The 26,605-nt window shown below is 38.2% G+C and overlaps 1 protein-coding gene and 1 pseudogene across 1 annotated transcript; both read left to right on the forward strand.

The window, feature by feature from the left end:
• The first annotated feature begins 14,544 nt into the window (after positions 1–14,544).
• Positions 14,545–15,499, forward strand: LOC132281165 (uncharacterized; annotated as a pseudogene).
• A 7,265-nt stretch (positions 15,500–22,764) lies between these two features.
• LOC132286467 (malate synthase, glyoxysomal) lies at positions 22,765–26,300 on the forward strand. Its single transcript, XM_059788810.1, has 4 exons — positions 22,765–23,163; positions 24,644–24,969; positions 25,088–25,418; positions 25,644–26,300. Exons 1-4 carry the CDS (start codon positions 22,765–22,767, stop codon positions 26,298–26,300), a joined length of 1,713 nt encoding a protein of 570 aa, XP_059644793.1.
• Positions 26,301–26,605: the final 305 nt, after the last annotated feature.

Genomic DNA, 26,605 nt, shown 5'->3' on the forward strand with positions numbered 1-26,605 from the left:
TTGCAATGGTTCACATGAATAGTTATGTCTATTGGTTTTGAGTTGCAACCCTTTAGAAACAGATGCAACTCTTTGAAAAATAGATACAACCCTTTAGAAATAGATGCAACCCTTTGGAAATAGATGCAACCCTTTGGAAAAAAACTAACTTTTAATTTAAATTCAAAAACCAACCACCCATTTAAATAAGCCCAGCCCAAAATTAAAGGCCCAATCTAAGATTCCTTTTAGTAAAAAGAATAATTGGACTTTACAATTAGACGCAAGCCCAAGCCTAAGCCCAAGCCCAAGCCCAAGTTTGGCTTATTTAAATTTCAATTGGTTTCAACATTTTTTTTTTTCATGTGGGACAAACACTTCCTACATTTTGCATACCCATTTAGGCTTATCAAAACATCACACTTTGGAGCTAATTTCTCATTCACCCGGAAATGAATTTGAGAAAGTAAATATACCATGTTCATCTCCTTATGGAGAGAAACGTACTCGTCTAGAGATCCACAAAAAATTCTTAGCAGAATTTATTCCAAATCTCATCCAAAATTTATGCTTTTAATGCCTCTGTTTCTGATAAGCGCCGAATATTACATATTCAAGCGCCCTTATTTGCATTAGTTAAGTCCATTAGTTGTTTATTTTATTTAGATTGCCTTCATTTGCATGTTCATATTTATTTTCAGGTTCATTGGCCAAAAAGGAGCAAGAATGAGTTTTTGTTGAAGCCTTAAATGTCATGGTGCTCATTAAGGAAGTTCTGGCAGCAGTGGAAAGTGAGTTTGATCGCCATTTTTGACCTAGCAAACTCGAGAACTGGACTTTCATCAAAACATATAACATGAAGAGCTATGAATCAGCTTTCCAAAGACATAAAGTTTGCTTCATTTGGAGTTCAGAGCAAAGAGTTATGCTATTTTCACCAAAGGTGCGCAGAACAGCCTGGCAGCAATGGATTTCGACCTTGCTCCTCATTTTTGACCCTCCAACCTTCAGAACTGGACTTTCATTATAACATGGTTTATGTAGAACTTTGAATTAGCTTTCCAAATCTTCAAACGGTTCGTCATTTGGAGTTCGGAGCGGGAAGTTATGGTCATTTTGCCAAAGTGGCTCAAGCTGGAAAGTAGCTTCGAGCGCTCGAAGAGCCACCTTCGAGCGCTCGAAAATTGGGCAGAATGCCCTCCGGAAGTCCTCATTTTCAGCCCACTTGTGCCTTGTCACCCTCATCTCTTATTTCCTCTTTTTGGAGTTGGTAGAAGATGTGTGGAGGGCCTTGTTTTGAGGGGTTTTGGTTGGTTTTCTTGCCTACAAAAGCTAAAGGAGCATTTCATTATCAAATATCTTGGAAGGGCAGAATTTCTAGAGAGAGGGAGGAGAGCAAGAGAAGGTTTTCTTGAAGCCACAAGAAGGGAGCTCGAAAATGGAGGGAAAAGGCATGGTTTTTCCTTCATCTAAAGCTTCTATGGGTAACTAACTCACCCTCTAGGGAGGTGATGAAGTCCCTCCCTTGTAAGCATGATCTAGTTTAGCTTTATTTTGGGGATTACAATGTATATGCTATGGTCTTTTCATAACCAAGAGCACTTCATTTGTTGTAATGAATGTTAATATTGCTATGAATGATTTATTTGAGTTGTTTATCTTGTTTTAGATGACCTCTTACATTAATCATGTTGCTTGAGTTTTCATGGTGAGAATGGAAACTAGGTTATGGAATGGTTTAATGACATGTTGATAGGTGACTTTGATAGATCATTGCTTAGGGAAGCCCTTTGATGGTGTATGCTTAATCCCTACCTTCATGTGCTTCATCATTGTGTCAAGGGCTTGATAGTCTTTCATTTAAGTATATGTGTTTAAGCTACACTCTAGTTTAGGTAGTCTAAACATATTCACCTTTGATGGATTATTCTTGTTTGTGATTCAATGTACTTCTTGTTAATTATATGGCAACCATGAGTTGCTATATAATTCTTGGCCATTATATATTGTTTTTCCCCAATTTAGCTCTAATCTAGCATGTGTATAGGGATGGAGACGGATTCACTCCCCTAGTTGTCTTTAATCGAATTTCATCTCATTTAAATTCTTGCAAGTTTTTAGTTCATGCATCTTAATTTCATAACTTAAGTGACAACCAACAAATCCTCTATGAACACTCCATATCACTCTAAAATGATTCTAGATACTTAGGTTGCCGTAGATTAGCGCAGTCCCAGTGGTTCGACTTACCCGACCAATAGCCCTATTTTACAATGATTCGTGCTATTGCGAAGGTTGATTAAATTTAGGTCATATTATCAACCGATCAAAATTTTGGCGCCGTTCCCGGGGACTTGCAAACGGTTTAGCAACCAAAGTTCTAGGGTTAATTTTAGTTTGATTGTTAATATTGTGAATTGTGCATATTTCTTGTGTGGTTTTGACCATCTTTATGTTTTAAGTGATCTTGTGAGATTCTAGGAATTCGGGGCTCACTGAGGAAATGCTAGCAAATTTGTAAGTCTAGAGGACTCCAGGTAAGTCTCTTGACCTCCTAGTTTCAAACTTGTTAATATTTTGCATGTGTTTAATCTAGAGATTTTTAGCTTGTGAAGCCCTTGTCGAGGCTATTTCTGTTTTTCTGTTTTACAAAGCATCGGTCCTTGTCGAGGCCAATTTTTATATGTCTTGTGATAATTGAGGAGAAAGGGAACATCGTATGTGAAGTTGATGATAAAAATTTTTGTTATGATGATTGTGTTGTGAGTGTTGATGTTTGGCCGTAGATCGCTTTCCTTCCCAACTCTTGACTCGCCAGTTGACATAAATTCACTTGAAAGAACTCTTAGACGGAACCTTAGGGAATCTTCTAGCATAAGAGAACTTGAAACTGAATTTAACACAATGGCTGAAAATGTAGGAAATGTCGGAAATGAGGGAATTAATGGTGATAGGGCTGGAATTCCAAATGTAGAGCCAATGACCCTCAGAGACCATTTCATCCCTACCACCTATGCTTCACCTTCATGCATAGTGATGCCAAACATTGATGCAGCTCAATATGAGATCAAATCTAGTACCATTCAAATGCTTCCATCTTTCCATGGCCTTGATAATGAAGATCCATATAAGCATCTTGATGAGTTCCTTGAGATTTGTTCAACCATCAGGTTGCGAGGTTTCCCTGAAAATGCCCTCCATTTGCATCTTTTTCCATTCTCCTTAAAAGATCGCGCAAAATATTGGTTGAGCTCCCTAGTGGCAAATTCCATCAATTCTTGGGCTCAATTGCAACAAGAATTTCTTAAGAAATATTATCCGGTGAGCAAAACCAACCAAATGAGGCGTTCCATTCTTAGCTTTTCTCAAATCGATGGAGAACAACTCCATGAGACTTGGGAAAGGTTGCAAGATCTTCTTAGGAAATGTCCGCATCATTTGATTCCAAAATAGCAATTGGTGCAAGCCTTCTATGATGGTTTAACTGAACCACATAGACTCATGGTTGACTCCTCTTGTGGAGGGATGTTCATGTCCAAGAGTGCGGATGAGGCTTGGACTATACTTGAGAATTTAAGTGAAAATTCACTTCAACATACTTCTCGTAGGGCTCCAACCTCAATCGCTGCAAAGAACACCAATCCTTGTCAACCAAAGACGATGAGGGAAGAATCCTCTCAAGTGGATGCCATAGCTCACAAATTCTATCAATTGATGGCACCACATCTTTCTACCTCTTTGTCTCAAAATTCGGCAAGTACGGTATGTGCATCATGTACTAGTCCATTCCATCTCTCAGAAGATTGCCCCACACCGGAGCAATTTCCCAATCTAAATCAAGAGCAAGCAAATGCCATGTTCTCAAGGCCTGGGAATAATCCATATTCCAATACTTATAATCCAGGTTGGAGAGATCATCCAAATTTTTCGTGGAGGCAACAAGCCCCATAAAATTCTCAATTTCAAAGCCAAGGGCATCAAAATCCTCCCTCCTCTCAATTTCAAAATAGGCAATTTCCAGCCTCTTCAAGCTACCGTCCTCCGTATAATCCAAATGTCTCTAATCAACCTCCGGTGTACCCAACTGATGAAATTGTGGCTGCAAACAAGCAAATGATGGAATCCTTAAACAAGCAAATTATGGATTCTAACAAGCAACTCTTGACATCTCTGCAGCCTACCCTTCAAATGGTTCACTCTCATACTCAGTCCATAGCTAAGCTCGAAAATCAAGTGGGCCAAATAGCTAACTCTGTGAACCAATTGCTTCAAAAGGACAAGGGCAAGCTTCCCGCTCAACCCTTTGAAAATCCTACAGGAATGCATGCGATTGATGAAACCCCTCCATCGAGTGGGCCGAGTCATGAGCATGTTCAAGCAATCACCACCCTTAGGAGTGGTAGAGTGGTTGACAACAAGGTTGATGGAGACAAAAATGAAAAAGAACCTCCCTTGAAAAATCCAAATCCAAGCTCTTCTCGTCCAAATACCATTTCTGGAAATCCCGCACATGTAAACCCAAATGTGGAAACTACTTATGAGCCAAAAGCTCCGTTTCCTCAACGTCTTCAAGAGTCGACACATATTGGGAACAAGAATTGTAAAATTCAAGACATGTGGGAAGTTTTCAAGCAAGTGAAGATCAACTTGCCCCTCTTGGATGCTATCAAGCAAATCCCTCCCTATGCAAAATTTCTCAAAGACTTGTGCACTCAAAAGCGCACTTCTAAAAATCATTTGCCAAAGAAAGTAATGTTAACTGAAAATGTGAGTGCAATCATTCAACATAGTGCTCCTCCAAAGTATAAGGATCCTGGCGCCCCCACAATCTCTTGTGTCATTGGTGACAACAAAATCGAGAGGGCCCTCATTGACTTAGGAGCTAGTGTGAATTTAATTCCATATTCAGTTTACTTGCAGCTTGGTTTGGGAGATCTAAAGCCGACTTCCGTGGTTTTGCAACTTACCGATAGATCGGTCAAGCATCCACGAGGCATTCTTGAGGATGTTATTATCAAAGTGGACAAATTCTACTTCCCGATAGACTTTGTGGTTCTTGACACGGAACCGGTCCATGACCCAAAGAAGCATATCCCCGTGATCCTCGGTAGGCCATTCTTAGCTACGGCTAATGCATCAATTAATTGTCGGACCGGGGTGATGGACATTGCTTTTGGAAACATGCAAGTCAAACTCCACATCTTTCATGCAACTCAACATCCTTCCAATGAGGATGATTGTTTCCTTGTTGATGTCATTGATGACGTGGTTGAGGAATCTCTTCCCTTCGTTCTAAGCAAGGACCCCCTTGAAACTTGCATGTCTCATTTCAACTTCTCAAACTTTGATATTGACAAATCAATCTAAGAAGTTAATTCATTGCTCGACATTAATGCTATCATGGACACTCCTCCATGGAAAGTTCCAAAAGAACCACTTCCTCAACTCTCTTCTTCTCCTCCGGTCCCTTCTTTGGAGTCTCCACCGCAACTTGAGCTTAAGCCGCTCCCGGCCCATCTCAAGTATGTATTCCTTGGTTCGAATCAAACTCTCCCGGTCATCATTGCATCAGACCTTCTAAAGGACCAAGAAACCAACCTTTTAGCAGTGCTACAAGAGCACAAAGAAGCTATTGGTTGGGCAGTGGCTGACTTGAAAGGAATTGACCTCTCTATTTGTATGCACCGCATTCATATGGAGGATGACGCAAAGCCTACTAGAGAGGCTCAGCGCCGGTTAAATCCTAACATGAAGGAAGTGGTAATGAAGGAAGTGATAAAATTGCTAGATGCGGGAATCATCTACCCCATCTCTGATAGCAAGTGGGTAAGCCCCACACAAGTTGTCCCCAAGAAATCCGGTCTCACCGTTGTTGAAAATTCAGCGGGTGAGCTCGTGCCGCAACGAATCACCACCGGGTGGCGTGTGTGCATTGACTACCGGAAGCTCAATTCATCAACTAGGAAAGATCATTTCCCACTCCCATTTATTGATCAAATCCTAGAAAGGCTAGCCGGCGAAAGCTACTATTGTTTTCTTGACGGTTATTCCGGCTATAACCAAGTGGCAATCGCCCCTCAAGATCAAGAAAAAACAACATTCACGTGTCCCTTTGGAACCTTTGCATACCGACGCATGCCTTTTGGGCTATGCAACGCTCCGGCAACGTTTCAAAGGTGTATGATGTCCATATTTTCCGATATGGTTGAAAAATTCTTGGAAGTTTTCATGGACGATTTTTCCGTCTTTGGCTCCTCCTTTGATTCTTGTCTCAAAAATTTATCTCTTGTGCTCCAAAGATGCAAAGAGACAAATCTAATCTTAAGCTGGGAGAAAAGCCACTTCATGGTCCAAGAAGGCATTGTGTTGGGACATGTCATCTCTCAACAAGGAATCGAGGTAGACAAGGCAAAAGTTGAATTAATCTCTAATCTTCCTCCTCCGAATTCCGTCCGTCAAATCCGTTCTTTTCTTGGCCATGCCGGATTCTATCGTCGCTTCATCAAAGATTTTAGCAAAATCTCGCGACCCTTGTGTAATCTCTTAGCCAAGGATGTTCCATTCAAATTTGATGAGGCATGCATGGAAGCTTTCATTAAACTTCGCACTCTCCTCTCATCTGCCCCAATAATGAAACCACCTAATTGGTCTCTTCCTTTTGAGATCATGTGTGATACATCCGATTATGCATTAGGTGCAGTTTTGGGCCAACGTGTGGACAAGCTCCCATACGTCATTTATTATGCTAGTCGAACTCTTTCTGATGCTCAATTAAATTACACCACTACTGAAAAAGAGCTGCTAGCCGTAGTCTTTGCCTTGGAAAAATTCCGCTCCTATCTTCTAGGTTCCAAGGTTGTAGTTTTCTCGGATCATGCCGCTCTTCGGCACCTGTTAGCAAAGAAAGAGACCAAACCCCGTTTGATTCGATGGATACTCTTGCTTCAAGAGTTCGACATTGAAATCCGAGACAAAAAAGGGGCAGACAATGTTGTCGCTGATCATCTCTCTCGCTTACTCATTGAAAAATCTTCAGATTTCGCTGCCGTCCGTGATTCCTTTCCGGATGAGCAACTCTTCCAGACTTCTCATACAAATCTTCCATGGTTTGCAGATATTGTCAACTTCCTCGCGGTCGGTAAAATCCCAACTCATTGGTCCAAACAAGAGAAGGACCGGTTCTTCTCCTAAGTCAAGCATTTCTTTTGGGAAGATCCGGAACTATTCAAATATTGCCCAGACCAAATTATCCGGCGATGCATTCCTGAAACTGAGACCACAAGCATCCTCAATTTCTGCCATACTCTTGCTTGTGGAGGCCATTTCAGTGCCAAAAAGACCGCTCACAAAGTTCTTCAAAGCGGATTCTTCTGGCCCTCCTTGTTTCGAGATGCATATAATTTCTGTAAATTATGTGAAAGATGCCAAAGGCTCAGATCCATGTCCCGAAGAGACATGATGCCCCTCACTCCCATCTTAATAATTGAAATCTTTGATGTATGGGGAATTGACTTCATGGGACCATTTCCACCTTCTTTTGGCTATGAGTACATCCTTGTAGCGGTGGATTATGTTTCCAAATGGGTAGAAGCCGTGGCTACCAGAACAAATGATCATAAAGTCGTGATCGCGTTCATTCAATCTCACATCTTTAGTCGTTTTGGTACGCCCCGAGCAATCATCAGTGATGGCGGATCACATTTCAGAAATCGTTATCTTAAATCAGTCCTTTCTAAATATTCCGTCATTCATAAGGTTGCCACACCTTACCATCCTCAAACGAGTGGTCAAGTAGAGGTCTCTAACCGGGAGATTAAGCACATTCTGGAAAAAACGGTTCGGCCGGACCGCAAAGATTGGTCGCTAAGACTAAACGATGCACTTTGGGCTTACCGGACAGCTTACAAGACACCCATTGGCATGTCGCCATACCGACTTGTCTTTGGCAAAGCATGTCATCTCCCGGTAGAATTAGAGCACCGTGCTTTTTGGGCCATAAAAAGGCTCAATTTTGATCTCAAACAGGCCTGCTCTACTCGTGCATTACACCTAAATGAACTTGAGGAAATCCGAAATGCTGCATATGAAAGTGCAAAAATCTACAAGGCGAAGACTAAAGCCTTCCATGACAAACACATTGTCAACAAGTCTTTCGCCCCGGGACAAAAGGTCTGGCTTTTCAATTCCCGCTTGAAACTCTTTCCCGGTAAACTCCGGTCAAGATGGGATGGTCCTTACCTCATCAATACTGTTTTCCCTCATGGTGCAATCAAAATTCAGAATCCGACTGATGGATCCCTATTCAAGGTCAATGGCCACCGGCTTAAGCCTTGCATTGACGGCATAGTCCCAACTCGAAAAATTGAGAAAGTCCTCTTGACGGACCCAATTTACAAGGATTAATGCCTGCTCTAGCTTCGTCTAGCTATCGACTTTAAATTTAGCAAAGTAAGAGAAGCAATTCTTTCTATTGCCCAGCTTTTCTTCTTCTCAAATTGCTCGTGCCTTGCAATTTTCTGGAAAACGGTTGAGAAAGCCAAAAATTTAATTTTTCTTTGGGGACTAACTTGAATTGTGCTCCTGCAATTCCAAGTGGTTGTCTTAGTCATTTTAAGCCTTTGCTTTGATTCTCGGAGATTTTCAGCTCTATCCGGCAAATTCATCGGTCCTTCAACATGGTACTCTTGCGCATAACCTCCTTCTTTCAATACACCAAATGTTCAAGGTTTTCCAAGTCCATCCGAGTGTTTTAATCCCTACATTGACTCACCCGGGGACTTTGTTGTCACTACCATGTAGCAAAAAGTTCATTCCAAGCTTTTAGGGGACCTAGGAACATCAATGCCCTGAAGTTCAAGCCTTAAGGAGCCTACTGCCAGAAGTTCGAGCGCTCGAAAAAGGGCTTTCGAGCGCTCGAAGCTTTCAAGGAGCACACTGCCCAGATTTCGAGCGCTCGAGGAGCCTCCTTCGAGCGCTCGAAGCTTCCCCTCGCAGCCACGCCACCCCACTGCCCAAATCTCGAGCGCTCGACGCCACCCTCGAGCGCTCGAGGCAACCTGCACCCCTCACTGCCCGAATCTCGAGCGCTCGAAGCGCCTCCTTCGAGCGCTCGAAGCGCCCTCTCTCGACCACATTGCCAGAAGCTCGAGCGCTCGACGCCACCTTCGAGCGCTCGAGCAGCTTCAGTTTTTTTTAAAAACCCACCCTTTCCCTCTCCCAACTGCCTAACCTCTCCACTACCCCACCACCTCTCCCACTCCCTCCATGAACTTCCTCCATAACTCCCCACCACCTCTCCACTTCCCCCATTCCAGCACCCCCATTCATGTCTTCCACCCCTTTAAATACCCCTCTTCACCACCCTCCTCCCTCAACCCATCCATCATCTTGCTCCCAAGCTTCCTCTCACTGTAAGTATCCTCTTCTTTTTCTTTTTCAGTTCATTTCTATTGTGTCATTTTGAGGAGTGTGGGGATGATAATTTTGGAGGAGTGTTGGGTTTGTTGATGTTGCTTTAGGATAGAGAGCATAGGTTGTTAAAATTTTTTTGGGTTTTTCATCCATTGCCATCTCTTACACCTTCTTCTTCTTGTAGTGCACGCTAGGTGTTCGCTGAAATTCCCCATCCACGTCCGCCTCTCCAAATGTCTCGTGCCGGCCCTTCTCGTCATTCTAGACCATCTGTGGATGCCCCAATTGCTGCTCGTGAGCAGCCCCAGCCCCCTTGGCTCGACAGAAAGCTCAATTATGAGCTTCTCTTTCCGCTCACGGATGTCTTTGCCGCTCTTCCCACCACCTCTTGGGCAGTGTCCGACCTAGCCAACCGGCGCATTCAGCACATTTGCCGGCCCTTCGCTAGGACCACCTATCCTCGAGTGGTGCAACTCTTCTACCAGAATCTCACTTGTCCTGAAGAGTCGCCCATCATCTCTCTCGCCACATCTATTGATGGTGTTCCTTTTTCGTTCACTTTGGCCGACATTGTTGACATTTCCGGTTGTCCTCTGGAATGTCCCGATGACCTCTTAGACCCCACAGGCCGGCCATTGTATGAGCAAGTCGATGATTTAACTGTCGAGCAAGTGGTGGCTGCCATTTGCAGTATTGATGACCCTCATCGACCCCGGAGCTTTACACTCAAATCCACTCTTCCGGAGCGCGTGTGGTTCCTTGACTCGGTTCTCAAGCACAATGTTTGCCCCTTGGTGCACAGCACCGAGCGTCGAGGCTTAATGTTGCAAGCTTTGTATGCCATGGACCAAGGCCAATGGTTCTCTATCCCGGAGCTCATTTGGGACACATTTATGCGGTTTTGGGACGAATGTATCAATGCGCGGCATCAGCGCGTTCAAAATCGGCCATTGCCATTGCCTTTCTTCATCATCCGGCTCTTGAAGCGTAAAGGTTTCATTGTTCCCCCTCATGAACCTAAAGGCAAAAAGATTCAGACTTTTTCTCTCCGCCGGTGGACCAATGTTCTTAGCCATTCTCGGCCACTTCAGCTTGCTGACCTTCCAGTCCCCCGCTCTCCATCTCCTCCTCTTTCCGGGGATGATCCCATGGCTGAGGCTGCTGGCATGGAGGTGCCCCCTGTTGACCCTCCACCTGACTATGCTTTTCTACAAGCCAGCATTGCCGGCATCCACACCCGCCTGGACCATTTTGAGGCCACCCTTGCTGACTACAATCGGACCATGCGTGAGGACTACCACCGTGCAGAAGAAGACCGCCGTATTGCTACTGAAGAGCGTCGCATAGCTCAAGAAGAAAGGCGTGAAACCAACTCTCTCCTCAATGCTATCCTTGCCCGTCTTCCCCCTAGCTCGTAGTTTATTTATTTTTTTTTTTTCAATTGTGTATGTTCGTTTTTATTTTGAACTTGGCAAGTTGTTTTTGTCTTTCTAGATCTGGTTTGGCATGCCCCCTTTTTAGTTCTTTTTGTTCTTTTGTCCACCTGCTTTTCAATACATATTTTCTTTTACTGTTTCATTATTTTTGTCATGTTTATTCCCATCTATCTTTCTAACTGTTTCTTGCAGCTTGCACAATTCACGTTTGGGGGCTTGTTTTTGTGAGACGTCGCATGGGAGCTTTTTGTCATCCCGTCATGCTCTCTCCTCATTCTCATGGTATTGTTGTTCCTGTTTTTGTTTTTCACTTTTTGTTGACGTCACTTGTCTTCACACATTGAGGACAATGTGTCATTCAAGTTTGGGGGTGCAATTGCATTTTTGGTATTTCATTTTTGCCTGCATAATGTATTTTGATCCATGTAAAGCAATAAAGTCAACTTTTGTAAAACAATGATATGACAATTTGAAACTTGTCGGAGATGATGCTCATGTTTAATACCTTGTGTATAAAAGCAATTGTTAAGTCTGGAAAATAAAGAAAAAATTTTGAATTTGAAATGATCATGCGGATGCAATTCAATCTGTATAAATGCTTCAATTAGATTCTCGTTGGATCTTATACTCTTGTATGCTTCACAATGCACAGATGCACACCGGAAACTTGACTGTGAGGCATGTAACTGGATTGACCTTGTTCTTGACCTAGTTAATCTGAATTGATGAACCTAATGGATGGATACCTTTGGCATGTTAAAAAAAAAAAAAAAAAAAAAAAAAAAAAAAAAAAAAAAAAAAAAAAAAGGAAAATAGAAAGATAATGACTAGCTTAAGTTCGTAGCCTTGCTGACTCGAGTTATTAAGCCCTAGGAGTGTTCTCTCACTTAGCACCCTAAAACCGTCCGGTTTGGGAGTTGCTGGCCTAACGCTTGCTACATGGGTTGGTTAGAAAGCTTAAGGGACTTAGGCATTGCACGGTCATTCACAAAAATAAGAATAAATAACTGTGGTTCGTTGGAGTTCGTAGCCTTGCCAATTCGAGTTATTAAGCCCTAGGAGTGTCTTTTCACTTAGCACCCTAAAGCCGTCCGGTTTGGGAGTTGCTGGCCTAACGCTTGCTACATGGGTTGGTTAGAAAGCTTAAGGGACTTCAACATTGCACAACCATATTATGTATCGTTTTTTTTGTTTTAATAAATTGTCAACAAGCAACAAAAGTTGTTTTGTGAATAAATTCGTGCCTTAGGGACTTCAAAAGTAAGGGAATTCAATGATTTGAAGACTTGTGTCTTGGAATTGGAAAAGAAAAGGTTAAAGCCACATGTTAGGAAATCCGGTTCACTTTCACTGAAGTTAGAGTTGATTTCCATTCAAGAGATGACAATTGAATTATTTATATTGACCACGATGTTGATGCATGTATTTGAAAATGTGTTTAGCAAATTTTTGTATCAATGCTTCGTATATGCAAGGTAGTCTACCTAATGATAGCATCTCTGACCTTTTGTCTGTTTCAAGTTGTAATTGAGCTATGCATGTTTCCTTTTCACCATGGTTGATGTCTATGGGAAGCATTTCGTTGGTTGTCATTTCATTAAGTTTTTTTTTTCATTCTAGTTTTGCTAAGGGACTAGCAAAATGTAAGTTTGGGGGTGTGATAAGCGCCGAATATTACATATTCAAGCGCCCTTATTTGCATTAGTTAAGTCCATTAGTTGTTTATTTTATTTAGATTGCCTTCATTTGCATGTTCATATTTATTTTCAGGTTCATTGGCCAAAAAGGAGCAAGAATGAGTTTTTGTTGAAGCCTTAAATGTCATGGTGCTCATTAAGGAAGTTCTGGCAGCAGTGGAAAGTGAGTTTGATTGCCATTTTTGACCTAGCAAACTCGAGAACTGGACTTTCATCAAAACATATAACATGAAGAGCTATGAATCAGCTTTCCAAAGACATAAAGTTTTCTTCATTTGGAGTTCAGAGCAAAGAGTTATGCTATTTTCACCAAAGGTGCGCAGAACAGCCTGGCAGCAATGGATTTCGACCTTGCTCCTCATTTTTGACCCTCCAACCTTCAGAACTGGACTTTCATTATAACATGGTTTATGTAGAGCTTTGAATTAGCTTTCCAAATCTTCAAACGGTTCGTCATTTGGAGTTCGGAGCGGGAAGTTATGGTCATTTTGCCAAAGTGGCTCAAGCTGGAAAGTAGCTTCGAGCGCTCGAAGAGCCACCTTCGAGCGCTCGAAAATTGGGCAGAATGCCCTCCGGAAGTCCTCATTTTCAGCCCACTTGTGCCTTGTCACCCTCATCTCTTATTTCCTCTTTTTGGAGTTGGTAGAAGATGTGTGGAGGGCCTTGTTTTGAGGGGTTTTGGTTGGTTTTCTTGCCTACAAAAGCTAAAGGAGCATTTCATTATCAAATATCTTGGAAGGGCAGAATTTCTAGAGAGAGGGAGGAGAGCAAGAGAAGGTTTTCTTGAAGCCACAAGAAGGGAGCTCGAAAATGGAGGGAAAAGGCATGGTTTTTCCTTCATCTAAAGCTTCTATGGGTAACTAACTCACCCTCTAGGGAGGTGATGAAGTCCCTCCCTTGTAAGCATGATCTAGTTTAGCTTTATTTTGGGGATTACAATGTATATGCTATGGTCTTTTCATAACCAAGAGCACTTCATTTGTTGTAATGAATGTTAATATTGCTATGAATGATTTATTTGAGTTGTTTATCTTGTTTTAGATGACCTCTTACATTAATCATGTTGCTTGAGTTTTCATGGTGAGAATGGAAACTAGGTTATGGAATGGTTTAATGACATGTTGATAGGTGACTTTGATAGATCATTGCTTAGGGAAGCCCTTTGATGGTGTATGCTTAATCCCTACCTTCATGTGCTTCATCATTGTGTCAAGGGCTTGATAGTCTTTCATTTAAGTATATGTGTTTAAGCTACACTCTAGTTTAGGTAGTCTAAACATATTCACCTTTGATGGATTATTCTTGTTTGTGATTCAATGTACTTCTTGTTAATTATATGGCAACCATGAGTTGCTATATAATTCTTGGCCATTATATATTGTTTTTCCCCAATTTAGCTCTAATCTAGCATGTGTATAGGGATGGAGACGGATTCACTCCCCTAGTTGTCTTTAATCGAATTTCATCTCATTTAAATTCTTGCAAGTTTTTAGTTCATGCATCTTAATTTCATAACTTAAGTGACAACCAACAAATCCTCTATGAACACTCCATATCACTCTAAAATGATTCTAGATACTTAGGTTGCCGTAGATTAGCGCAGTCCCAGTGGTTCGACTTACCCGACCAATAGCCCTATTTTACAATGATTCGTGCTATTGCGAAGGTTGATTAAATTTAGGTCATATTATCAACCGATCAGTTTCCAACATATATAACAACAACAGGGGAGGGGGGGGACGGCTTCTCTACAAACAAGCATACCTAAATTTCCCTTCCTATCATGGAAACTTAGATATTAATGGTTAGAATTAAATCACACCAAATAAGTTAGAAAACCACAATCCAACGTTATAAAATTATACTCCCAATTAGACCACCAAATTGGAAAGTACAACCCAATCCATCAAGTATCAATAATCACATTGCAATCCTATTTTAGAAAGCGTAGTGCATAGAACCATAAAATAATTTTTATTATTTAAATATATATATATATATATATATATATATATATATATATTCCAACACCTCCACCACCACCTGCTTTGGTCATTGAAGCTGAATTAGCGAATGAGGTGGAGCGTTTTGAAGAGGTTACACGAATAATGGGATTATTAGTTGAGGTTGACAGTCCATATGATGTTGTAGGAGTGAACAGAAATATGTGAGCAGCTGACAATATGAAGAAAAGGTACTGGAAGCTGTCTCTTATGGTGCACCCAGACAAATGCCTTCATCCTCAAGCTAATGAAGCATTTATCAAATTGAATAAAGCTTTTAAAGATTTACAAGATCCAGATAAGCGAAAAGCACTGGATGATAAAATCAGACTCAAGGAGGAACATGAGGCATTTAAGAAAGAGTTGAAAGTGCATGTTACTTGAGGTTGCACAATGGAGACGCTTGCAAGGTATATCCATGGAGGGTGATGATGAGCTGTTACTGGCAGAATTAGACGTGAAAGTGGAACCAAAGATAGATGAATGGATGACAACATTACCTCCGGAAAGAAAACCAGTTGGTGTGACTACGCAAACCACTAAATTTAGCAGGACCTCTAAAGGGCGAGGTACTGATACAAGTGTTTGGAGTCTTTGGACGGATATCCCAACAAACAAAGCAAAGATGAATTATTTAGAAGCTTATAATGAGGCTGCAGACAATAAAAGGGCAAATTCAGATGCACAACTAATAGATGAATACAATAAAGCGAAACGATCAGAGTTATTGGTAGAAAACACCAAGAGGATACTAGGAGCTGGCGGTCAAAAAGAAAATCCAAGCTGCAGGAGCCAACAAAAGAGGAGTGGGAAGGGCAGCATCCATGGAAGCCTTGGGATCGCGAGGAGGACTAGACCGGGGGACGGCAAAGCGTAAAATTGGACGCTGATAACACGTCTCAGGGTCTGACTTTCAGGTTTTCTTCTGGATCCTTTCAACGGAACTTCCTTTAGGGCAAAGATGAATGGCTTATATCGTATTCATGCCACACTTCCCTCTTTTGCCTCTTCATTTAGATCGTCCTTTGAGGTTCTTGGTTTATTATGCTGCTCACAAAAGAAGTTCAAATATATAAAACAACATAGGCAAAGCTTTACTTTTGATGTCTCTTGTATTCCTTTCTCTGAATTGTATCTATTGCTTTAAAAAAAAAAAAAATTGTACTCCCTTCGTCCCACTTTAATTGTCGCCTTCGAAAAATGTGACTCATAAAGCCCTTCGGGAAATGTGACTCATATATTCAGAGATGTTCAATAATATTTAGTGATGTTGGAAGCTAGTCTATATTCATCCTTGACCCAAAAGAAAATTGTTTTCCTTGTTTAGACGGTCCCAAACACAATTTCTTCTGATATTTGGTTTTAGACGACTTGGCCCGGTTCAGCTTTGGCCTAGTTTCGGTGTTGCCGGCTCTCGTTCCACCAGAGTTTTCAGGCCTGTTGTTGATTATCGGCTTTGTTCCGGCCACTTCCCCGGCTTTGTTGCGACTATTCCCCGCCTTTGTTTCAGATCCTTTTCATTTCTAAGATGAATTATCCAGATGTCTCCCAGTATTGCTCCAGCCCATTTTTCGGCCATTCTAAATTTAACACTTTGTGCATGTCAATTTTTTACAATTTAATAAATCTTATCATTAGCTATTTATAATTGTTTGTTATGTTTGAAAATACTTAATAGCAATTACAATTATTATGTATAATGTAGGATGACCTTTGTCCATGTCAATATTTTTTTACCAATTCTCTAAGTTGTTTTATTTTATTTAGAGTAGGTTTGGTAATGTTTCTATTTCATGTTTCCAAAACCCGTTAGAAAATAGAAATAAGTCTAATAACCATGTTTGGTAATTTTATTTTTATTTTTAATTTTTGGAAGCATGGGCCTTGTTTGGGGGAGCTTCTAGTTTTTAAAATTCCTTCCATTGAATTGGCTTTGGAGAATGCATTTTGATGAAAGAAATTTAAAACAAAAAAGTTGTTTGGTAGATGAATTTTTTTAAGTTCTTTTAATTATGATCATAATTTAACTTGACAATTATACCTTTAATAATTCATGAATAATAGCATAGAGTTCACTTGAGATGTACAAATAGGGGAAGGAAAAAAAAAAAGATTAAAGTGATGGAGTGAAATTGCCTTGTGATGCATCAATGATTAATTGACATAGTGATGATCAAGGTATACAGATTTACCCAATCTACATGATAGAATTTTTTTTTTTTTTTCCTTAATAAAAGTTAAAAGAGATAGTGGAAAAAGAAAAGGAAAGAAAAATAAAATGAAAGAGAGAGAGAGATGGCAAAAAAAACATCCTATTTTTGTTCTTATTTATAGTTATAAATAACTTTAACAATGGAACGGTAGCCTTAAAAAAAAAAATTATATATACATATATATATTGTGTATATATATATATTGCGAGAAAGAAAAGTTATTTAGAATTCTACATAGGGTCGAATTTTAGACGAGAGTTCATTAATCCTGAAACTCTTTAGGCTTTGAAGTTAAATGGGAGTCGATAGTAATTTTTCTTGCAACTCCTCGATGTCATTATTTTTCCTTTGTTGAATCGTTTTTCAAAAATATTTTTTTTAGTAAAGATCTGTGAAATTTTGCTCAACATTTTAAAATTTATTTTTTATTTTTTATTTTTGGGTAGAGAGCGAATGAAGAAGATGATACAGAAAGAGAAAGAGAAAGAGAAAAGTTTGCAATGGAATTTAGAAATAGAAATAGAAATAGGTTAAATAATGGACAATATATGAATTTTCTATTTATTACTTAAAAAAAGTGTGTAACTTGCGGGAAGTCGATCAGGAAGTATATTTTATTGGCTTTGGTCAATCGAGCTTCTAAACCACTGAGACTTTTTAAAAGTCTGTTTTTAAAATTTTTACCAAACGCTCTTTATTATTGGCAAAGGACTTTCTGGGCTTAGAAGCCCGTTTTGAGGCTACAGAAAGCTCAACCAAACAAACCCATGGTCTCAAAAGCCCTCATTTGTTTCAGACTAAAGGGAATATATTCCATCTTATTCCAAAATTATTAGTAACACGTTTTTTATATCTCTTCTAGACCTTTTAAACTTGCTCCTTATTCTCTCTTCATATTCACGCCATGTTCTCTCCAAGTTCTTGCTTCACTCTCGTCGGCAACAAACACTTCACTCTCGCAGTGGCAGCGCTAATTTTTTTTTCTCAATCTTTTTTTTTTTTCGCTCTTTTCAGAAAGTTAACCTCTATCATTCTCACCGAGTTGAATGTTTACTTTCTCATCCAGGACCGGCCCTGAGATTGACAAAATCTTGAGAGGCCCTAGGCGAACTTAAATTTGAGACCCTTTAATTATTGAAATACACAATAACAGACACATAAAGTAATATAAGGTCAAATTCAATTTCGAATTTAATCACCAAGTTTTTAAGGATCCTAATTTTAAATGGGCAGTGAATTCATATAATCGAAGGGCCCTAAGTTTTTTTTATTTGGGCTTATCACTTATGGAAAGGGGCCTAAGGTTTTTTCTTTTTATTTGGAACTATCACTCATGGTAAGGGGCCTAAGTTGTTGTTGTTGTTGTTTTTATTTATTTATTTTAAATGTATCACTAATGGGCCCGAAAATTTTGTTGAGGCCCTAGGCGACCGCCTTGGTCCAGGGCTAGCCCTGCTCTCATCATCAAAACCCTAGATATTTGGCCAGTTACTCACTCCCACCTTCCATCTCTTAATCATGCCTGATTCTCTCTTCCTTGTTATGATTGAAACCTTAGAGATTGGCTAAATCAAAAACCAGAGATATATGTTGTTGGAATGGGGAAAAAAAAAAAAAGATATATGAATGATTTATAGCTTAGAAATTGTGCAATAAATATAATATATATTTTTAAAATTTGCTATTTTTTTTTTTTTTCTGAATAGTGGATTGGATCTTGATTATTTTGTGCAAACCAAACATGTTTCTTGTTTATTGTTTACATAATTTAAGAAATAAATGAACATTACCAAACGATGATTTTATTTAGAAAGAAATATAAATAAGAAATGAGGAACACATACCACAATGAACTGATACAATGAAAACATCTATCAAAAAAAAAAAAAAAGTTAAAAGAAAAAAGAAAAGGATGGGGAAAGACACAAATGTTCATACTCCACAAACACTCGCAATAAACTTTTGAGCTATATTTTTAATACCTTTAATAACCAGACTAAGCATCAGTCATTGTTAAGCTATATTTTAAGCTATTGTTATGACTGTTTCAATTTCATGTTACAAAATAGGTAAACAGGGATCAACATGTGCGCCCACGCGCTTTTCACGCACTTGCACGCAACAAATCCAAGTCTCCATGTGTATTGGTGTGTTCTGACTGGCTGGAGTCTCTGCTGCTGTGAGCTCAACCGCACATGATTATTTCTCCTCCGTCAATGGTCCATATCTATGGGCGCACCAATTCTCCATGGTCTGAGCTACACTATATCAAACCACCCTTGACCAAACAACCCTTTAATAAATCTTGTTTTTTTTGCATGTTTGAAAATTCTTAGTGGGAATTACAATTATTGTGTATATTTGAGGATGACTTTGACAATGGATAGTAACCAATGTGTTTTATTCCATGTTTAGATGTAGGAATGACTATGATTTTAATGATGAAAATAACTTTAATATTTATTAACAAAAAAAGTCTTTTAGTCTATTTACCTATTGTTACTTCCTCTATTAAGGATAAGAGAAAGAAAACAAATGGAAATTTTGTGGGTAGAATAGAATTGGTATTTTAAAATTAAAATTGCATAAAAATTAGTTTAAAGTAAACTCCTAGAGAGAAAAAAAAAAAAAAGAAGGGTTTTTGAACTGATTTTTCTTCCATTTTAATTCCAAGGCACCAATTCTTTGTTACCCGACATACCATCAAAAATTTGTGACGATCTGAATTTTCATAAACCCGGATATGTCAATGTGATCCGAAAGTTGACTCGATAATGGATCCAAAATGCGGAATCGAAAACAAAGAAAATAAGGTTCTTAGGGATAAACGGCATCCCAAGAATGCTAGAGTGACTTTTCATGAAGTCATGGAGTTTAAAAGAAAACAAGATGTGGAAGTGAAAAGGTGAAAATAGACCAAGTATGTCTCTAAGGGCAAAATAGTCATTTCACATGAAAACAAAGTCTCGTGAGATGTATGTCATCCCTAAGACACAAACATGACTTCTAATGAAACTACAGAACTTAAAAATAAAACAAAATGCGGAAGCGACGTTTTAAAAACGAACAATTTTAGCCTTAGGGGCAAAACAATAATTTTTAGAAAGTCATGGGTGCTACTGAGCACACCATTGGATAGACAACGAAAAATTAACGAAGTTAAACTCAAAAATCACTTTATTCGGAGATCAAATGGAAAAGAACAGCAAAAACAAAAATGGACTCACCGCACGCACGTCCCCATGCGCGCGCGGTATAAAATGAAAATTCTTGCATTTAAATTTGCATATAGAAGAATGGTAATGACTGTACACTTTTCTGAAATTAGATAATTTTTTTAACTCTATTTAAAACTGTTTTTAAAAATTAACTTTTGAAATGCTTTATGTTTTATAATTTATTAAAATTAGTATTTTATTATTGTTGATTTTACCTTTGTCCTTATTTCTTGATTTTTTTTTTTCTTGCAAAATTTGATAGGATTAGGCTCGTCCAGTTTAGCGTAATCCTCGTGCATGCCAATTTTTTTTTTTTACAATTTCTCTAAGTTATTTGGTTTTACTTAGTAAATCTTGTAGTTAGTTATTTATAGTTTTTTTTTTGCCTGTTTGAAAAATTTTAATGGGAATTACAACTATTGTGTATCTTGTACAATTTTATTAATTTTACATTCATCCTTATTTTTTGTTTTTTTTTTATGTAGAATTTGATGGATTAGGTTTGTCCAATTTAGGACTTTTGATTAAGTTCTTTTTTTTTTTTCTTTTTTTTTCTTTTTCATTCTTTCTTTTATTCCATTTGATTATGGTTCTATTGATTTGAGTTTTATTATTATTTTTCAAGGTTGTAATTTTTTTTTTAAAATTTAATTATTTCTTCTATTCTATTTGAGTATGAATATACAATTTCTCTAAGTTGTTTAGTCTTCTTTAATAAACCTTATTGTTAGGTTTTTATTTTTTATTTTTGCATGTTTGAAAATTCTTAATGGAAATTGCAATTATTACGTATATTGTACTATTTTACCTTTGTCCTTATTCTTTAATTCTTAGACTTTTTTTTTCTTCTTGTAGAATTCAATGGATTAGGTTCGTCCAATTTAGGGTTTTTGATTAAGTTCTCCATTTTTTTGTCATTAATTCTTCTATTCTATTTTATTATGATTTATTAATTTTACTTTTGCCGTTATTTTTTGAGGTTTCAATTTAAAAAGAATTTTAGTTCTTTCATCTATTCTGTTTGATTGTGATTATATTGATTTTATCTTATCCGTTGTTTTTTAATTTTTTTCTTTTGGAATTTGATGAAGGTTTTTAAGCAACTCAGAGATTAATATAATTGATATTCAAGAATTCACTATTAATTTTTATTTTTTTTGTTCTTTTTCTTATAGGTATATTCATATTTGTGATTCAACCCAACCCACAAGTTCTCAAGCATTGTCCTTTTTCAATCACCCACGTGACAAAAAAATATTACCGTTTTATGTCTCAAAATGTCTTAAACACTCTTTCTGAACATCTTATTACTTCTATATGTTGTAATACTACCTATTTAAGCTCCTAGAGTAATATGTAACATTGTTGCTTTAAACACCAAATTCAAACTGTCCAAATAAAAGGGTTGTGTGTGGGCACAGTGGTCCATAATTTATTCATGAATATCTTTCTCAATTCCGTAAGAAACTCGATTAATTTAGATTTTACTTTTTATCTTTTAAAATTTTATGCTGTTGACCTGTTTAATTTACAATTATGTCTAATTGCTTAAAATGTGGATTTTAATATTTATTTCTTTTTAGTAAGAATTATTTAAATGAGAAAAACCTCTTAAACTTTAATCTTTACTCTTAAAATTTTGTTTGTTATCAATAAATGTGTAAAAAGACAATACACCTAACTTCATAAATATATAAAATTTCAATTACTCAAAAGAAGTTGCTAATTAATTATTTGTAAAAGGAATTTTTTTTTTTTTTTTTTTTTTTAAGTCGGCGTGTGCACACAATAAGGGCCCATTCTTGGGCCAATAGTGGAACCCTAAATGGGCCGTAACAGACACCTTTATTGGGTAAATTTTGAGCTTCCATAGGTCTATTTGGTCTCGGTCTTTCTTGAACCCCTATCTATATGTAGTGTGTACTGAAAATGGACTGAACTTTGTACTGTTGGAGTGGATTTAATTGAGTGTTTGACAGAAGCTGGGACCAATATATTTTGCATAAATGTTCATCACCGATGTAGGATACTTTTAATATTTTTCTCCACCCAATTCTGGTTGCGGTCGAATTACCTTACCTACCCATGGTGCTTGGCATGACAAGATCAAGGACACCTCTAACATTTTAGCACTAGGTAATCCTTTAAGTTATATTATTAGGTATGTTATTATGGAGAATTTAGGCTCCCTTTAGTTTGCGGATTTATTGCGGAAAGAAGAAGCTATTGCTAAGAATCCTTTCCTCTTATTCCATTATCATGTAGAAAAAAAGAAAAAGAAAAAAAATGTAGAGATTCATTAATTAATTTTATAAAAATAGTTTTCTGTTTTCCCGTTACTAAAATTTAAAGGACAAATTTTGACAAAATTCGAATGATTGACATTGTTACAAAAATTATTTTTTAGTTAAAAAAGCATGAATTCATAAAATTGTATTTGTTATTTCTCTTTTATCATTTCCCTCCTCCATAATTGTTACACCACAAACTTCAGCTTCATCTTCATTACATAACCATCCATGATAAGTATGACATGAATGGCACCGATGGACCGTCATATCCCAACAGATTCTACCTCCCGAGGTTGGCTCAAATACCAAAACCTATCCTCACACTTATCAATAACATGCCACATTTTCATCATATGACGCACATAATTCCATACACCCTCTAAATTTAGCACATTATCATAACACTTCCCATATCTATCCACTACCCCACCCCTGCCCTTTATAAACAAACAATACAACAGTAGTAGTAGTATTATCACAAGACCAACAACAACAAGAAGAAGAATAAGCAAGAAGATGATGGGGCTTGGAATCTACGGTTACACTGCTCCGGCTAAAAACTCCGGCGGCAGCGCGGCGGTTTATGATGTACCCCAAGGTGTAGACATTAGGGGTCGATACGATGCGGAGTTTGCGAAGATTCTTACTAAGGATGCTCTGCAGTTTGTTGCTGAACTGCAGAGGGAGTTCAGGAACCATGTTAAGCATGCAATGGAGTGTAGAATGGAGGCTAAGGCGAGGTATAATGGTGGGGCGGTGCCGGGGTTTGATCCGGCCACGAGGTTTGTGAGGGAGGGAGAGTGGACGTGTGCGGCAGTCCCGCAGGCTGTGGCTGATCGGAGGGTGGAGATCACGGGACCGGTGGAGAGGAAGATGATTATCAATGCACTCAATTCTGGAGCTAAAGTATTCATGGTATGTGGTGTTGTTGATTTTTTTATTTATTTCATGTTCATTTATTCATCATGCTCTCTGCATAACTTTAATTTCCTCATCTCTTAAGACACAAATATGAGAAGCAATTGAAATGACAACTTATCAGAACATGTTAAATCTGATAATTTGAAAATAAACAATACTAAATATTTATATTATTTAATCATGTCCAACTGAAAGACCCAATATATATCCACTTGCGAAGCTACACAGGGACAAGTAAGGGCAATTTAAATTTTCTAAATTTTATATGAAAAGATTTTTATTTTTATATAATTGTTTCTTCTAAAATTTGACAACAAAAGAATATAATCATCACATAATTGTAAATATTCTATCAATTTATTACTTTCCATAAAATATGATATTTTTTTCTACTTTCGCAAAATATTATATTCTTTCCTAATATTCTATCACACTTTTGACTTTACCACAAACAAATGGATTGTTTCTATCATATCTTCAATCTTTAACATTAGACTGAATGACTAAGAGTCTATTGTAGTGTGACAGTAATCTGATTTTTTTTTTAAAATTTTTTTTTATCATATAAATTTACGATTATTATTTCATATTATAATTTTAATTAGAAATTTTATTACTTATTATTATCAAAATTATTTTAGGGCTTGTTTGTTCTTTCAAAATTTAGTTTGTGTAATCGTGCTACTAATTATTATTCTCTAAATAATACTTAGAATTTGTTTTTATTTGCAGTCCAAATCAATGAAATCACATATTAACTTATCATGGATTTTTTTTTTAAAACATATGTTATATATTAGAACCGGTAACTGTGTTATTTTCTTTTTTATATTTTATTCTTGATTCATTGAATATGATTTTTTTTTTTATATATTGAATTAAATGAACTTAATTTTGAAACAGTAATGAATAATCTAGAAAAATAATAGAAATACAATGAATCAACGTTTTAATTTTTACATATATTGTTTTGGTTCATATATATATATATATATATGTGTATTATTGCTATTAAAGATTACCCCACAGAAGAAAATTCTTGGCTAAGCCACTGTTTATATCCATAGTCATGTCCGTGAAATGTGTGTTCAATTGGTACCAAACTGACTTTGTAAGAAGCTTAGTGTTTTATTTCCTCTCCCCTTAAATAAAAGCAAATTTCATTGCTTCAGCTCGGACCTGTCATTAAGAGAGAGAGACAAAAAGAGAAGTTAATCACATCCAATATATAACAAATAGGATATTCATTAAGAAACTTGAAAATTCTGGGCAGAATTTAACTTCAAATATATAATTAACAACCAGTTGAAAAGCATGAAATATTAATCATTAATACAGTTATCTAAAGAATGATCTCCACACTACAACGAATGCATAGCATTCATAAAGAAATAAAAATAAATAAATAAAATATCTTCTTCATTATTCAAATTTCAATGATCCAAGACACATAAAATTGTTTTGTTCTTCATAGGCTGACTTCGAAGATGCTCTGTCGCCACACTGGGAGAACCTGATGAGAGGGCAAGTGAATTTAAAGGATGCTGTTGATGGGACTATAAGCTTCCATGACCAGGCCAGGAATAGGGTTTACAAGCTCAATGAACAGACAGCCAAGCTTTTTGTCCGCCCGCGAGGTTGGCATCTACCTGAGTCCCACGTCTTCATTGACGGTGAACCCGCAATCGGTTGCCTTGTGGATTTCGGCCTTTATTTTTACCACAACTATGCAACATTCCGCCGGAACCAAGGCGCAGGATTTGGGCCTTTCTTCTACCTCCCTAAAATGGAGCACTCAAGGTATAAGTAGTCATGTTGCTGCTGTTCAAGGTCAAAACAATGGCAACGAGTGATTCTCCTATTTTGTAGATACATTTGGTCTGATAGAATTTTGGTATGAATCTATATGTTTCTGCAGGGAAGCTAGAATATGGAATAGCGTATTCGAGAGGGCAGAGAAAATGGCTGGGATAGAAAAAGGAAGCATCAGAGCCACTGTTCTAATTGAAACACTTCCGGCAGTCTTTCAAATGGATGAAATCCTTTATGAGCTAAGGGACCACTCTGTCGGCTTGAACTGCGGCAGATGGGATTACATATTCAGCTATGTCAAGACTTTCCAGGCTCACCCTGATCGCCTGTTACCGGACAGGGTTCAGGTCGGAATGACACAGCACTTCATGAGGAGTTACTCCGATCTCCTCATCAGGACCTGCCACAGGCGCGGTGTGCATGCTATGGGAGGCATGGTATGTAGCTCTTCTCTGTTCAATGCATCCCTCGTACTAATAATATATACCATTCATTGGTTGGATTTGTCTCTTTTTTATCGACGGGTCAGTAGTCTAGCCGTATCAGTTTCTTACCTCCCAAAGAGAAGTCAGGATTCAAGTCTCTTTTAGCATGATCTCAATTTAGAAGTTCAAACACTCCGTGATTATGTTGTGAATACTGAATTCCTCAACTCTTAACAGGCAGCACAGATCCCGATTAGAGATGATCCGGTGGCAAATGAGGCAGCACTGGAGCTGGTGAGGAAGGACAAGCTGAGAGAAGTAAGGGCAGGGCATGATGGAACTTGGGCAGCCCACCCTGGTCTGATCCCAGCCATCATGGAAGTCTTTACCAATAACATGGGCAATGCTCCTAACCAAATCCAGACCGTGAAGCGAGAAGATGCAGCAAACTTGACCGAAGAAGACCTCTTACAAAGGCCTAGAGGGGTTAGAACCATGGAAGGCCTCCGGCTCAACACCAGGGTCGGAATCCAGTACTTGGAAGCATGGCTCACCGGAACTGGATCGGTTCCTCTCTACAACCTCATGGAGGATGCTGCTACGGCAGAGATTAGCAGAGTTCAGAACTGGCAGTGGTTGAAGTATGGAGTGGAACTGGTCGGAGATGGACTTGGGGTGAAGGTGAACTTGGACCTCTTCGGTAGAGTGGTGGAAGAAGAAATGGCTAGGATTGAAAGGGAGGTTGGTAAGGAAAAATTCAAGAAGGGTATGTACAAGGAGGCTTGCAAGATTTTCACTAGGCAGTGCATATCCCCGGCACTCGATGATTTTCTGACCTTAAATGCCTACAACCATATTGTCACCCATTATCCCAAGGGATCATCCAGGCTCTGAATGATTTCATAATTCAAGACCTTGTGTAAAAATAATCTGTTTTCAGGGCTGTTGTTACTATCAGTTGTTTCCGTTGCCTGCTTCGTGTCTGTTTTGTGAGTACTACTGCTTCTACCAATAAAGTGATACTGCTTGTTCTTTTCGCAGCTGGTACTTATTAAGTTCTAACTACCAAATAAGCTACACACGAAAAATACGAACCTTTGATTCGACGCAGACTTATATTATGTTATATTATGACATTGTATGGCATGCATTTCCAATCAATTTGTCTGTCTGACTGGAAAAACACAATCTCAATGCTT

The sequence above is a fragment of the Cornus florida genome, unplaced genomic scaffold, assembly GCF_030987335.1.
Source record: "Cornus florida cultivar Cherokee Brave unplaced genomic scaffold, ASM3098733v1 CherokeeBrave_3.0.0_Hap2_Chr11, whole genome shotgun sequence".
Classification (NCBI taxonomy): Eukaryota; Viridiplantae; Streptophyta; class Magnoliopsida; order Cornales; family Cornaceae; genus Cornus; species Cornus florida.

Coding starts and splice junctions, on each gene's coding strand:
- LOC132286467 (XM_059788810.1), top strand. CDS start 22,765: ATGATGGGGCTTGGAATCTACGGTTACACTGCTCCGGCTAAAAACTCC. Junction 24,970..25,087: donor CCTAAAATGGAGCACTCAAG/GTATAAGTAGTC, acceptor ATGTTTCTGCAG/GGAAGCTAGAATATGGAATA. Junction 25,419..25,643: donor TGCATGCTATGGGAGGCATG/GTATGTAGCTCT, acceptor AACTCTTAACAG/GCAGCACAGATCCCGATTAG.